The 14,472-nt window shown below is 36.6% G+C and overlaps 1 protein-coding gene across 1 annotated transcript in view; it reads right to left on the bottom strand.

The window, feature by feature from the left end:
* Positions 1 to 3,025: 3,025 nt before the first annotated feature.
* CTH (cystathionine gamma-lyase) overlaps positions 3,026 to 14,472 on the bottom strand; it is a 28,698-nt gene continuing 17,251 nt past the window's right edge. The window contains exons 8-12 of the mRNA XM_070746153.1: positions 13,906 to 14,058; positions 12,782 to 12,903; positions 10,009 to 10,061; positions 5,486 to 5,624; positions 3,026 to 4,027 (exon numbers count right to left, since the gene is read on the bottom strand). Of these exons, the coding sequence (XP_070602254.1) occupies positions 4,001 to 4,027; positions 5,486 to 5,624; positions 10,009 to 10,061; positions 12,782 to 12,903; positions 13,906 to 14,058 (494 nt within the window). The 3' untranslated portion in view covers positions 3,026 to 4,000. The remainder of the gene's footprint in view (positions 4,028 to 5,485; positions 5,625 to 10,008; positions 10,062 to 12,781; positions 12,904 to 13,905; positions 14,059 to 14,472) is intronic.

Genomic DNA, 14,472 nt, shown 5'->3' with positions numbered 1-14,472 from the left:
AAGATATCTTTTTCCTATTATAAGAACATAAGAACCATGCTGAATCAGGTCAAAGCCCATCGAATCCAGCATTCTGTGTCACACAGTGGCCCACCAATAGTACATGGGAATCTTGAGCAGAAAGAGAAGGCAAAACCCTCTCTTTCCCTTGACCCCCAACAAATGGTACCCAAAGGAAACCTACCTGCCTCAACCAACATAGAGGTGGTACTTGGACATCCCTTTCAATAACCACCAATACACTTGGCATCCATGAATCAGTCTAATCCTGCCTTGAAGCTATCCAGGTTGACAGCTGTCACGACCTCTTCTGGAAGTGAATTCCATAAACCAACGACCCTCTGGGTGAAAAAATATTTCCCTTTATTTGTCCTCACTTTCTTACCTATGAGCTTTAGGGAGTGCCCCCTCGTCCTAGTATTGTATGATAGAGAAAAGTATTTTTCTCTATCCACCTTTATATTATATATGCATATAATTATATACAGTATAATTATATACAGTAGATCCACTGCGAAGAGCCTGCAAATGCTAACAGAGACAACGGCTTAAATGAAAACTCAACAAGCACAGACTATGTTAATATTGAGTTGTAGGGATGATACCTGCATGCTTTTTTTTTTTTACAATCCCCAGTGTCATACGAAGCATGTAATCACAGAGTCCCATTTCTATCCTCCTCAAATGTACTGGTGTGTGTCCAGGAAATGATTGATTGATTCATTCATTCATTCATTCAATCAATTTTTAAGCCACCCAGCTCCTTAGAGACTCTAGGTGGCTCATAACCAAAAAAATGAAATATCCAAATGTTTAGGATCCAGATATATAAACAGTCTCTCTGATTTTAAAGCACAACATCTTAGGCACCACCTTCATTCATGTTTTCTTACCTGTTTTATAAGCCTTTATAGTTTTAACGTTTATCACAACCTTCCCAATTTTGTCTGGAAGCAAAATGGCAATCTGGACAGCTGTTGCAGATCTTGTTCAAAGAAGCAAGCATTCATTGGCATTTTTGTATGTTATGGTAACACACCTTGATTTTAACTTGGAATTATAAACAAATTTTCCTAAATTTTCCTAAAGAAAAGTCAAGATAAAAGTTCAACCAAGAAACAGACCTCAGGAACAGGTGACTTGGTGCATCAATCTCATCTGTTTACATTAAAAGTTACTGTGACATTATTCTATTTTCTGAGAAAAAAAAGAGGCTTAGAAAATCATGTGTGGTTCTACGTTTTCTGAAGAAGACAAGTTAATTGAACAACAAAAACTTCCTCATTCAGAAGCCCATCTGAATAAACAATATTCAAATAAAACAAGCAATTAGTTGTCAAGGTTCATTCTAAAAAAGGCAAGTTCTGAATAAGTACACTCATGACGATTGCAGGAAAATAACACTCAGGAAAACACGTGGGTCAATCCCAAAATTACTTTTTTCAAGAGGCAACTGGACTTCCTGGTTTTTCTTTGAAGACATTTTGCTTCTCATCTCATTCCCATCCTAGAAGCTTCTACAGCTCTGACTAGATGGTGGGGAATGGAAGGTTTTATACTCCTTGCAGCAGCTGGTCATTTGCATTCTTTTAGCAGGTTGTTAAGGTCACCTGGAGATTTATCTGTGTCATTAGGGTCATCACAGTCACCTGGGTAGTACAAATGGGTGTGGAGCCTTCTTAGAACTGTTAAAAGGACTACAGTGGTACCTCTACTTACAAACTTAATTTGTTCCGTGACTAAGTTCTTAAGTAGAAAAGTTTGTAAAAAGAAGCATTTTTTCCCATAGGAATCAATGTAAAAGCAAATAATGTGTGCGATTGGGGAAACCATAGGGAGGGTGGAGGTTTCCTCTCAGGAGATTCCTAGAGAGGCCCCACAGAGGCTTCTCCCGGCCTTTTCCAGCCCTGTTTCCTCCCAGGAGATTCCTAGAAAGGCCCCACAGAGGCTTTCCCCTGCCTTTTCCGGTTACAGTTTCGGAGGTTTGGGTTTGTAAGTGGAAAATGGTTCTTGAGAAGAGGCAAAAAAATCTTGAACACCCAGTTCTTATCTAGAAAAGTTTGTAAGTAGAGGTGTTTGTAGGTAGAGGTAGTACCATTGTATGTTGAATCCTTACCCTCTGATGAGAGAGGGCTCTTCAATTTTGACATAAATAGCCCGTTTAACCCCTCTTTCAAATGACCAGCTGCAAGTATGAATCCTTCCATTCCCCACCATCCAGTCAGATCTGAAGAAGCTTGTAGGATGTGAAGCGAAATGGCTTCAAAGAAAAAACAGAAAGTCCAGTTGCCTCTTGAAAAAAGCACTTTTGGGATTACATCCCCATAACCCCAGGAAATATTATTTATGAATTTATTTAATATCATCCAGATTACTGTTTCCTTTCAGAAAATGTCAGAATAGATTAAGACATTTGGTCATAGATACAGACAGGAGAAACTATCTTGGTTTTAATAATGAAATTCTAAGTTCTAGTTGCATTATATTTCTTTGGCCGAAACTTGAATCTAAAATCAATTTTTACCATGTTGTGACATGCTAAAATTTCCTCCTTGTTATGCATATGCGTATATATTCACAAAATAGAAATAATCAAGGGATTTATTCTGGATATCATAAAGATTTTCTTTCAGAATTCCATTGTAATTGAACTGATTCTCAAGTTTGTTAGAAATGTAGCAGAAAAAATAGGCCATAATCATACCAAGAACAACTTATGCATACTTTTTTTTTTGTCATGTAAAATTATTCCAATGAATTGGTACATCTTCCTTATATGGATTCCATGATAGACCTGGAGCATTTTTCCTTAGTTGAGATGTGCAGAATTTTCAAAATCACTGATCCCCCCCAATCACAGTATTTGTAAAATTATTCCTTTAACTGAATTATATTTGAAAATATCCCAACATCTGTGTGAATGTGCATGAATGAATAACCAGAATCTTGAAGAGATTGTTGACAAGAGAGAGTGCAATCAATAAACACAAGAAGATTAAAAATTATCCTGGATAAATACCAATTGTTGGTTTAATTCCATATTTTAATATATAATTTATCTATTACAAGATTTCTTGGAGGACTAAATATAAGGAAACTAACACAACAAGGTCAAGCACATAGAAAAATATTCTGCAACTATAATCTTTAGATTTCCACACCTTCTTTCTAAACAACTCTTCAAGTAAATTGGATCTAAAATCAATATATTAGTAGTATTGCTTATGGAAACAGTACTTAATCTCAAATAATTAACTTACCAAGATTTTCAGTCATCAAGACAAAAAATATAATCAAACATATCATTAAATACGTTAAATCAAAAGAGACATCAAATCAAATTCAATACTTTTTTAAAAAAAGTAACACATGGTTGTGTAATTAACTTGGCTTCATTTTTCAGTATTGCACTAAAGACAAATAACAGATCTGGTCATTTTATCAGACTCACATTTTCAGAACTTACGCTTTTTTCCATTCATTTCTTCACTAGCCTATAACCATCACAAATAAATAGTGAACAGGGAATCTGATGTGCTGACATAGCACTAATTTGAAAGCTGTTGCATAGTATTTATGCACTTTCAAATCTTTAAAGGTCTTCATGTGCATTATTAAGCTGTTGCCCTGATTTGCAGCTTAGCTCAGCCCCAAATTACATCAGCATACACTGAATAAATATAGATATTATCAAGTAATTGCAAGCACATAATCCTGAATGTAAATCTTAACAACCTGAAAGCTACTACTGCAGTAAAAGTGGATATTTTGATTCTTAAAATTGAAAGAAGTACGGTAAATGATTAAGAAACAGTCCATTTAAAAGTCTTTGCAGATTAAGTGAGCTGAAGATATCAACATGTACCCATAGTGTTTTCTCCATTTTTCATAAATCAAACCCAGTGGAAATTCATGAAGGACTCAGCAGCCAGTTAATCTTCATTCATTCCTGTTACTTTGCAAATTAATCAACTGCAACTTTAAGTTTAAGTTTAGAATCCTAGTTACGGATTCTATAATCAGGAATCTGTAGAAAGAGAAAACAAGTGAAATTATGCCAGTACAGTTTGTTCAATTATCAAAAGGGACATCTGGAACACAGAAAAGACTATAGAATGTTTAGTCTTTCAGAGGCAAGTTGCTTTGTTTCACCACATTGAAAGAACAATAATTAATAGAATAATGAAGCCGAACAATCTTTGCAAGCAATTATCATAACCATCAAAGTAATTCTGGCTGGTTTGCAAGTTGTTCTTAATATTTGTTCTGCTTGGTCAGGTCTACATGTTTTGTAGTGTGTATGTCGCAGTTCATGCAGCAAAGCTATCTATGGATTATGAACTAATGGGAAGAGGGTTTGTTTATTTTTCAGCTTGCTTGCTGAAGACCCTGACATAGATTAGGGCCGAGAGGGCCTTATTGGTCAAAGGTCACCTAGCTAGTTCCATGAGAACTGTAACCTGGGCCTCCCCATTTGTATTCAACAACTTAATCGCTACGTGCATTAGGCGGACTATCATTGTTTTTCAAGCAAAAATAATATTTTTTTAAAGTTTATTCCAACTTTAGGTTTTTAGCATGATGCCCCTAGAAATCTATATGATGCATATTTGGCCTTCTTGGTTTTTTAAATAACAAAAATGTTCTTTATTTTATTTTATTTATTTATTTTATTTATTAGATTTGTATGCCGTCCCTCTCTGTAGACTCGGGACGGCTCACAGCAATAATAAAAACAATATACAATAACAAATCTAATATTTAAAAATAACTAAAAACCCATTATTTAAAAAGGCATACACACAAACATACCATACATAAACTATATAGGCCTGGGGGAGATGTCTCAATTCCCCCATGCCTGACGGCAGAGGTGGGTTTTAAGGAGTTTACGAAAGGCAAGGAGTCTGGGGGCGATCCTAATCTCCGGGGGGAGCTGGTTCTAGAGGGTCAGGGCCACCACAGAGAAGGCTCTTCCCCTGGGTCCCGCCAGATGACATGGTTTAGTTGACGGGACCCGGAGAAGGCCAACTCCGTGGGACCTAACTGGTCGCTGGGATTCATGTGGCAGAAGGCGATAAGAACTGGGTGTTCAAGATATTCTGGTCCGATGCCATGAAGGGCTTTATAGGTCATAACCAACACTTTGAATTGTGACTGGAAACTGATCGGCAACCAATGCAGGCTGCGGAGTGTTGCTGTGACATGGGCATACCTAAAGAAGCTCATTATTGCTCTTGCAGCCGCATTCTTCAAAGGTAGCCCCACACCACAGTGATTAAGAAGAAAACGAAATTAAGTATTTACATACAAATTAAACCAAGTGTAAAACCTGATGGAATAAATGTGCTATTAAGTTATTTGGCCAAAGAAATCAGAATTAATATTTTTTAAAATACTATTTTTTCTGAAAATGTAGAAGAATTATAAGGAGTTAATAACTCCTTTGTGCATTACGTGACAAATACAAGATGAAGTGACTTACTGCTGCTTTCAGAGCTTGGTCCAAATCTTCTAGTAAATCTTCTGAGTCTTCCAATCCAATAGATATGCGAATTAAAGTATCTGATATTCCGAGGACTTCTCGGTCTTCCTTTGGAACTGAGGCATGAGTCATGATTGCTCTGGAAAATAATAAATAGTTTGTGAGTGCAGAATTATGAATAAGTGAAACATATTAGCTAACACCAGAAAGTATAGTAAATGTAATAAAATGGAATAGATTAAATTTTTTATTGGTCAAACGTGATTGGACACACGCACAATTTGTCCTGGTGCATATGCCCTCATTGTACATAAAAGAGAAGATACATTTGTCACAAATCGTAAGGTACAACACTTAATGACAGTCCAGGTACAAATAATCAATCAAATCATATTAGGAACCAGTCAATAAAAATCATAAGGATACAAGCAACAAAGTTACAATCACACAGTTGTTAGTGGGAGGAGATGGGTGATAGGAACCAGTAGCGGTTGCTACTGGTACGGAGAAGGACGCCAGACCGGTAGCAAAAATTGAGCTGCATGCACACTGCACACCAAGACAACTAGACACAAGAACTTTTTTTCCCGAATGCCATCACTTTGCTAAACAAATAATCCCCCCACTACTGTCAAACTATTCAGTAAGGCTGCATTACTATTACTATTAATCTTCTCATCATTCCTATTACCCATCTCCTCCTATTTTTGACTGTATGACTGTAACTTGTTGCTTGTATCCTTATGATTAATATTGTTTCCTGATTGCTTATCTGTACCCTATTATAATCATTAAGTGTTGTACCTCATGATTCTTGACAAATGTATCTTTTCTTTTATGTGCACTGAAAGCATATGCACCAAAGACAAATTTCCTTGTGTGGAATTTGAAATAAAGAATTCTATTCTATTCTGTTCTGTTCTATTCTATTTTATCATATAGCTGACTGTGAGCCTAAGAAGGGATTAGAACTTGGTTTCTAGCCTGGTATCAAACCAAACTGTCTCTCACTATTTTATTAAAATTGTATACAGTAAAACTAAATATGATAAGTATTATAGACTGACAAAGGTCCTCCCTAATAGTCTGCAAACTGCACCAACCTGCCTCCCCCACTAACATGCGTGCTATGTTCATGCGATCACAATTTGTGAACTTCCCAGATTTCCAACAAGCAACATCGATTGGGGAAGCCAGATTTATTTAACAACATGCCTTGCTTAACAACTGTGATGATTTGCTTAACAACCATGATAAATATGAACATAAAATTGGGTCTGGTCACATGATGACACACTTTACGACATCACTAACTTAAATAGAAGTTGAGTCCCAATAGTCATAAGGCAGGACTATCTTTAATGAACACCTGACACATTTGGAAGGCACCGAGATAGGCAAGTCTGACAAGTGGAGAGAACAAGATACCCTGAAGTAGATATTAATCAACATCATTGATTCATTGGCAACCTTCAGTCTTAAAAGACTACGGTCTCATGCTCTGCATAAAGAGTACCTAAGCATCTAGTATGGCTAAAAAAGCCAATCCAAGAGTGGCAAACCCTTCCACATTTACATTCTGTCCCCTGCCTGGCCTCTGGATTTTGCTGGTTCCAGGATTGCCACTTAACCTCATTCTGCCGAATAAGTGTCTCATCGAAATTGAAAAGGTCATGATTTTTAGTAGCAATTTTAATTGATTAGATTTGTTGTCGTGCTCTTTTTTGTATTCTGTGAGCCGCCCCGTGTCTTTGGAGAAGGGTGTCATACAAATCTAAATAATAATAATAATAATAATAATAATAATAATAATAATAATAATAATAATAATAATAATAATAAGTAATAATATTATAATATATAATAATATTATTAATAATAATATTATATAAAGTCTGCGGAGAGGGGGGGCATATAAATCCAATAAATCTAATAAATCTAATATTATAATAATAATAATAATAATAATAATAATAATAATGCTACATCTTTAGTCTCCAAGCTAAACAATCAGAGGTCAAGGTTTCCCCAGCTGCTAATGTCTGTACCCAAGGCCTTTAGATCCCTCTTAAAGATGTTCTTGTATTGCAGCTGGGGTCTCCCTCTGGGGCACTTTCCCTGCACTAATTCAGGAGATCCTAGAATCTGACCATCATCCATTCTCCCGAAATGCTCAACCCAGCATAGATATTGCTGTTTCAATACATGCTAGAAATTCCAGCACATTCCAAGATTGCACTATTTGCAACTTTGTTATGCCAAAGAAATTTTGGAGACAACGTATATGGAAGGTATTCAACTTTCTCTCCTGCCATCATAAAGGGTCCAAGACTTGCTGACGCAAGACCTGGATCTTTGTGTGGTCTGTCAGCTTCTTATTAAGCCATACTATCTTTGTGAGTCTAGAAAACATTGTGGCCACTTTACCAATATGTTTATTCAGTCTCTAAAGAGAGAGTGTTGGCAATAGTTAAGCCAAGATACACAGTCACAGTCACGGATAACCTCCAGTTCTTGTGCAGATACTGTAATATGGGGAGGTGAATCCACATCCTGACCCATGACTTGTGTTTTCTTCAGGCTGATTGTTAATCCAAAATCTTGGCAGGCCTTGCTAACAGTCCATAAGTCATTGAAGGTCTTTGGCAGAGTAAGCAGTAACGGCAGCATCATCAACGAAGAGGAAATCCCGTAAGCATTTCAGCTGGAATTTAGACTTTGCTCTCAATCTAGAGAAGCTAGAGTTTTCTGTCTGAACTGATCCTGAGATAAACTCCCTCTGTTGCAGTTCCAAAAGCATTTTTCAGCATGACAGCAAAAAAGATCCTGAATAGAGTTGGTGAAGGACGCAGCCCTGTTTCACTCCACTTCAAATGTCAAAGGAATCTGATGTTAAGCCATCAAAAACTACCATACCCTTCATTTAATCATAAAAGGACCTGATGATATTGAGGAGCTGGGGTGGACATTCGATCTTGGGGAGAATTTTGTAAAGGACGTCCCTACTAACCAAGTTATCAGCATAGCTTATTGGTTACTGGAATTAATATAATCAAAAAATTAGCTTATACCTCCCTGAAAATCAATATAAAATATTGTGACATTTTTTTTCAGAAAGTTAGGGTAAAAGAAAGAGCACTGAATATGAATAAAGCTCTTATAAAAAAAATAAAATTCAACATTTTAGCCTAATGTTATTACGAAGGGCTTACCTCATTTTAATATAGTTTCTGTTAGGATTTTTAAAATGTATTTCTTAAATAACAAAACGTATTACGTTAATTTTACCAGTAAAACTAGATCCTGTACTGAACTGTGTTTAAAAATAAGCACATGTCACTTAAAAATTCTAAACTGCAAATGTACTCATTTAGATTTGAAACACAGATAGCAATAAAAACATGGATGAATTAACATCTAGGTAGTTCTGAACTTATGATGGAACTGGACTGAAATTTCCACTGCTAAAAGACACAATCCTTGCAGCCCTTGTTCCCATTTTTAATCAAGTCCCACAGTCATTAGGTGAAGCAACTTCCTACCAACTTCCCAGCAATCAGTGAGAAAGCCAGGAGGAAGTAGCAACTTCCAGTACAGTAGGAAGATAAGTGACTACTGCCATGTGGGGAAGTGTGACTAAAATTGTGCAAGAAGAGATTCTACAAAGCTTGCTGTGGCTGGCATTGTATTGCCAGAGGCTCCTAAGCAAAGTTTCAGGCATGAATTCTTGTACCATCATTATTCTGAATCCTCTGTATTAACTGAGTACGTCTGTAAAGCAGGGATGGGCAATTAATTTTCCCAAGGAGCCATATGACAAACTGGAACTGTTGTGAACAGCTGAACCAAGTGGTCGAACTTAATTCTGCTTAATATTAACTTTACTGCTTTATTTTTAAAAGTAGTAAATTGTATGGTTTTGATTAGCTGCTTCTGGTAAGAATACATGCTACGCCTTATTTACATTTGATTTCTAATTTCTAATTTGACCTCACATTGGCCAGAGACGGCCAAAGGCCCAGAGAGGGCACAGGAATCATAAAATGCCCAGGTCTGCTGTAAAATATATAGAAACATAGGACCTATTTATCTCCATTAATATTCTGGGGGGTCAAGTTATACAATTTTGCTTCCTTCTTCTGTCCAATCATCTCTGTAACCTAACTTTCACAAGTCTTTGCCACATGTACTTCTATGATCTTCTTCAGATCAGTGTTTTTCGGAATTGGCAATGCTGGGTATGGAATTGCAGGAGTTGAGTTCCATACATCTTAATATGTTTATAAACACTGATTGAGATATCTGAATAATGGTAGTGTTTTATCACAGAAAAGATTATACTTATGGAACATCCATAAAAGTGAACAAGAAAGAAGATTCAGTTTCCAAGGAAACTTTGCAAAAATGATAGAAGCAAACACCTATTGTTTAGTGGATCACACCCAGTGAATATTAAAGTATCAAATATTTGGTAAATATCAGTGGAATACTATTATTAAGAGATGCCAGAAAAAATTACTTACGGATGCTCAGCTAGACTTTCATATCCTCCCAGACTTTCAGCCAGGGTAAAAAGCTAGAACAAGAAATATAAAAATGATACTGTATTTCAAATAATATTAATTCAAAATTTTAAGACATGTAGTTTACTCTTATTCAAACTTGTGTGTTAGCCTACTAAAAGCAAATGGACACAGAGTGGAGAAAAAACACAATTTTCGCAAAACAAATAACAGAGATGCAAGAAATGCAACACATTTAATTAAAATAAGAGGCATAATTTTGCTTTTATTCAAGTCAATCTTCTCTTCAAAATACAAATTTGATAGCAGTAACAGATACTAAATTGCCTTTTAATTTCAGAGGATAAATTATGGGAATCTGAAACCAAATAAAGTGAAACTTATGAAATTTAAATGATAATATACTTTTACCCCAGTCAACCATAAAATGCTTTTTTTTTAAAAAAAAAATCAGTTTTAGAAAACCGCTCATCTCCCAGAGGGATTCTGGGACGAGTACAAATAAAATATTTTTAAAAACTTTACATAACTTTTTAAAAGAGCAAACCATGTTCAGAATTAATTAAAACCCCATAAGAATCTAACACAATTCAGGACAAGTCCATCAATTGCAAAGATGTTCTTTCATTACATGTAGGTTGGATGGCCACATCTGATCAAAGGCTGTTTCCAAACTATTTGCAAATATTGCCTGTTCTGCTTTTTTCTGCTATGGCAATATTGGCCTCTCAGGCAAAAGTGTAGAAACAATGATAGCACAAAAACATTCTCTGTTATTCTGGCCATTTCTTCCCCTTCTTTTTTTTTAAGGGTCAGAAGTGTCTCACATATTATGATTCCAGCTAGTATGTTTATTTTCAAGAGTATAGGGTGATCTCAGGTATTTTCAGAGATCCTCCACTATGAAATTTCTTTTCAATGTAAGCTTGTAAAAGCCTGCACAGGAGAACAATAAGATGCTGCTACTTAACAATGTTTCAGTGGTCAGCAAGGCTGGCCTGGCCTTTAGACAGAAGGTTGGGTTGTTTAAGGTTATTACCTCAGGCATGAAAGCAAAGAGAAGCCTGCTCTTTGCTTTCTGAGTTAGATTACAATCTCAGATTGGCGTGAGAACTAAAATTCAATGGTTAGTTGACTTTTATTGGCAATAAAAACACTTTGATCCGGGAATCTACGAATTGAGCAGAAAAAGGACCACTGTATTTTGGCTCCAAGAGAGTTGGACAACTGTTTCAGGAATTCTAATTGGTCGTAAAGGGTCCATAGTTGCCCACTGCTGAGTTAAACTAACAGTACAGTTCAAGGTGGGTAAGGTTCAATCTTTGAAGGAGGGGGTTTTAAAGGTCAAAAACGCTTCCATCAAACCTTGTAATGATTGAACATTGGATTCTCCATTTAGGAAAACATTAGCCTTACAGAAAATCAGTTATTTTGTTGACAGATTTCAGTGGTATCAACCAACAGTGCTCTCTGGGTTACTATTTCATTTTAGTAATTTTAACTGTCCTCGTGTTTATAATTTTTGTTATACAGTGTTCCCTCGATTTTCGCGGGTTCAAACTTCGCGAATAGCCTATACCACGGTTTTTCAAAAAATATTAATTAAAAAATACTTCGCGTTTTTTTTCCTATACCATGGTTTTTCCCACCCAATGACATCATATGTCATCACCAAACTAATAATTTTTGCAAATAAATAACAAAAAAAATAATTATTGTTAATAAATAATTATGTTTATAAATATCAGGATCACTAAGTGTCTTATTCAATGGTGAGTACCAGTAATAATGGTGAGTAAATGGTTGTTAAGGGAATGGGAAATTGTAATTTAGGGGTTTAAAGTGTTAAGGGAAGGCTTGTGATACTGTCCATAGCCAAAAATGGTGTATTTACTTCCGCATCTCTACTTCGCGGAAATTCGACTTTCGCTGGTGGTCTCGAAACGCATCCCCCGCGGAAATCGAGGGAACACTGTATCTCTATTTTTATTGTATTGTATGCCACCCATAATCATTGTGGATAATGAGATCGAGACGTGTGTGTGTGTGTATAAATGAATGAATGAATAAATGAATCGGTCAGTTGTTTTTTGGCTTGCCTGGAGGCTCTGGGAGGGCATTTTCAGCTTCTGGAGAGTCTCTGGGGTGATGGGGGAGGGCGAAAAACGGGCCTACTGGGCCCACAAGAATTTGGGAAATGGGCTGTTTCAGGCCTCCAGAGGGCCTCCAGGGGAGGCAGAGAGCCATTTTCGCGGTCCCCAGGCATTGAATTATGTGTGTGGGCACTTGTGCATGCATGATAGCACACGTACACATGCTTTCGGCACCTGAGGAAAAAAAGATTTGCCATCGCTGGACTAGCCCAAAGTCACCTGGCTGGCTTACATGGCTAAGTTGGCACTTGAATTCTTCCACTTTTCAGCTTGGTGCCTTAAGATTTCAAAAGCAGCACAACACTGTTACATCAGCCAAAGCTGCTTTGTTTTCCGGACTCCATTTATAATTGTGGAGGAAGCCAACCCAGAGGTTTCTGGAGTGCTATTACATGGCTCACCTTGCCTGGCTTCCATTCATTTGGATACACTCATTCCATTCCCTTTCATTAGTGCCATTTCCTATAATTACATGGGCTATTTACATTTGGGGAGCTCCTACAAATGCTCAAAATCCATAATGTCTTCAGCAGGGAAGAAAGGACCACAGTACACTACCCGACTCCTGACAAAGTCACAAGACAGTGGCATAGCTCTTTTAAAAGCAGGATAAATTTTACCTTTAAATTTTTAAGGAATCGGGAAGCATTTTCCAGGTTTCCTTTTATGTAAAAGGAAAGCATTCCTGGGCAGCCCGTGCACTGGCGTTGCATCAGATCATATTGTGGGTGTGACCGTAATCCTGCAATGAATCATACATTATACAAACAACCCAGCCTGTATTATTACTTTAACTCAGAAAAACACACTCAGTAGCTGGCATATGCAGATGTTTCCAGATGAGGCTTTTCTTGTTTAATTGTCTGATCTTACCAACAATGCTATATGAGGGCATCTAGAAGATGATGACATTACTTATCTGTAATCCCTCCATCTTTCTCCCATACTCCTTCCTCCTTTTCCCCTTCAGAGGAAATCTATTGAAAAAGGGGCATTGCTTCATAATGACTTTTGCTTAGTAACAATTGTAGCCCTTTGGGAATGTGTATAATTTAAAAATGGAACCAATGTCTTATAGCAGTGTTTCCCAAAGTGTGGTACACGTACCCCGAGAGGAAGAGTTTGGTGTTCAGAAAAAGTTCTGAAATACATCTTGCCTTTTCCAACTTCATATTTATGTGAAGTTGCTTTTTCAGCATTTGTAGACATTAAGTCAAAAAAAAAAGGAACAGACTATTGGATGTGGAACCGCATCTCAGATTAAAATTAACAACCAGGAACCAAATTATGATGATCTGTCATCTCAGCACAAACAATTTCATCCTTCTCATTGATCCAAATAAACGTTATTTATAATATAACTTTTATTTATATTTTATTATGAATAATTTTATTTTTCGTTTATTATTATTTTGCACATGTACCAAAAAAAGAAAAAAGAAAAATATTTTGATTGTTATTAAAATACATCCATTTTTTTTGACGAGGAGTACTAAGTGTTACGAAAATTATAGAAGGGGTATATATATGTCAAAAGTTTGGGAAACACTGTCTTATGGAATCAAGATGATATGCAGCAGAAGGAGATATGACTATGAAGTGGATATGGGAGAAACCAAGTTAAGGAGGCTTACAATGATTGTAAAAGATTGGAGTTTTAGTTGGGTAGCTCATCAGGTCTTGCCCGGTATGGAATACAAAAATCCTTCCAGGAAGACTTCCAGGTTATCTGAGGGCAACATACCAGGGAAGATGACTTTTTCAACTCTTGGATCTGACTCAAGGTATTGCGCCACAGCCAACGCATTGCGAAAATGCTGTTTCATGCGGATTGGCAGAGTCTTTAAACCTCGGTTGCAAAGGTAGCAATCAAAAGGAGATGGAATTGCTCCAATGGCTATAAAAGAACAAACAGATATTACTCTCTTTCTAGCATATTACATTTTTTAAATCATTTTTTGTTTCAAAAAATATGCCGGTGGTCAGAACTGAGATATTATTCCCTGAGTTAAAATAACAACAGAAAATGGTGGATAATAAAGTGAGAAATGAGTTTGATCCACATGATTTCATTGATGTCAGCGCTGAGCTGGATATACATTTAAAAAAATATTCAAGTACATCACAAAGCTCCTCAGACTTTGCAATACAATGTTCACCCACTGCTACCTGATGCAAGCAAAGTGACTAGCAAAATACAGGTTCTGTTTGACATTGCTTCTACATCATTTGCACAAAGGTTAATAAATTATTGTGATCCTCCCATGTTCTTCGTGATTGGCCCTAATCCATGTTCTGAGAACTCCTTGCA

This window comes from Erythrolamprus reginae, chromosome 3, assembly GCF_031021105.1.
Source record: "Erythrolamprus reginae isolate rEryReg1 chromosome 3, rEryReg1.hap1, whole genome shotgun sequence".
NCBI classification, from domain to species: Eukaryota; Metazoa; Chordata; class Lepidosauria; order Squamata; family Dipsadidae; genus Erythrolamprus; species Erythrolamprus reginae.
This window is presented reverse-complemented; position numbering and strand designations above follow the sequence as displayed.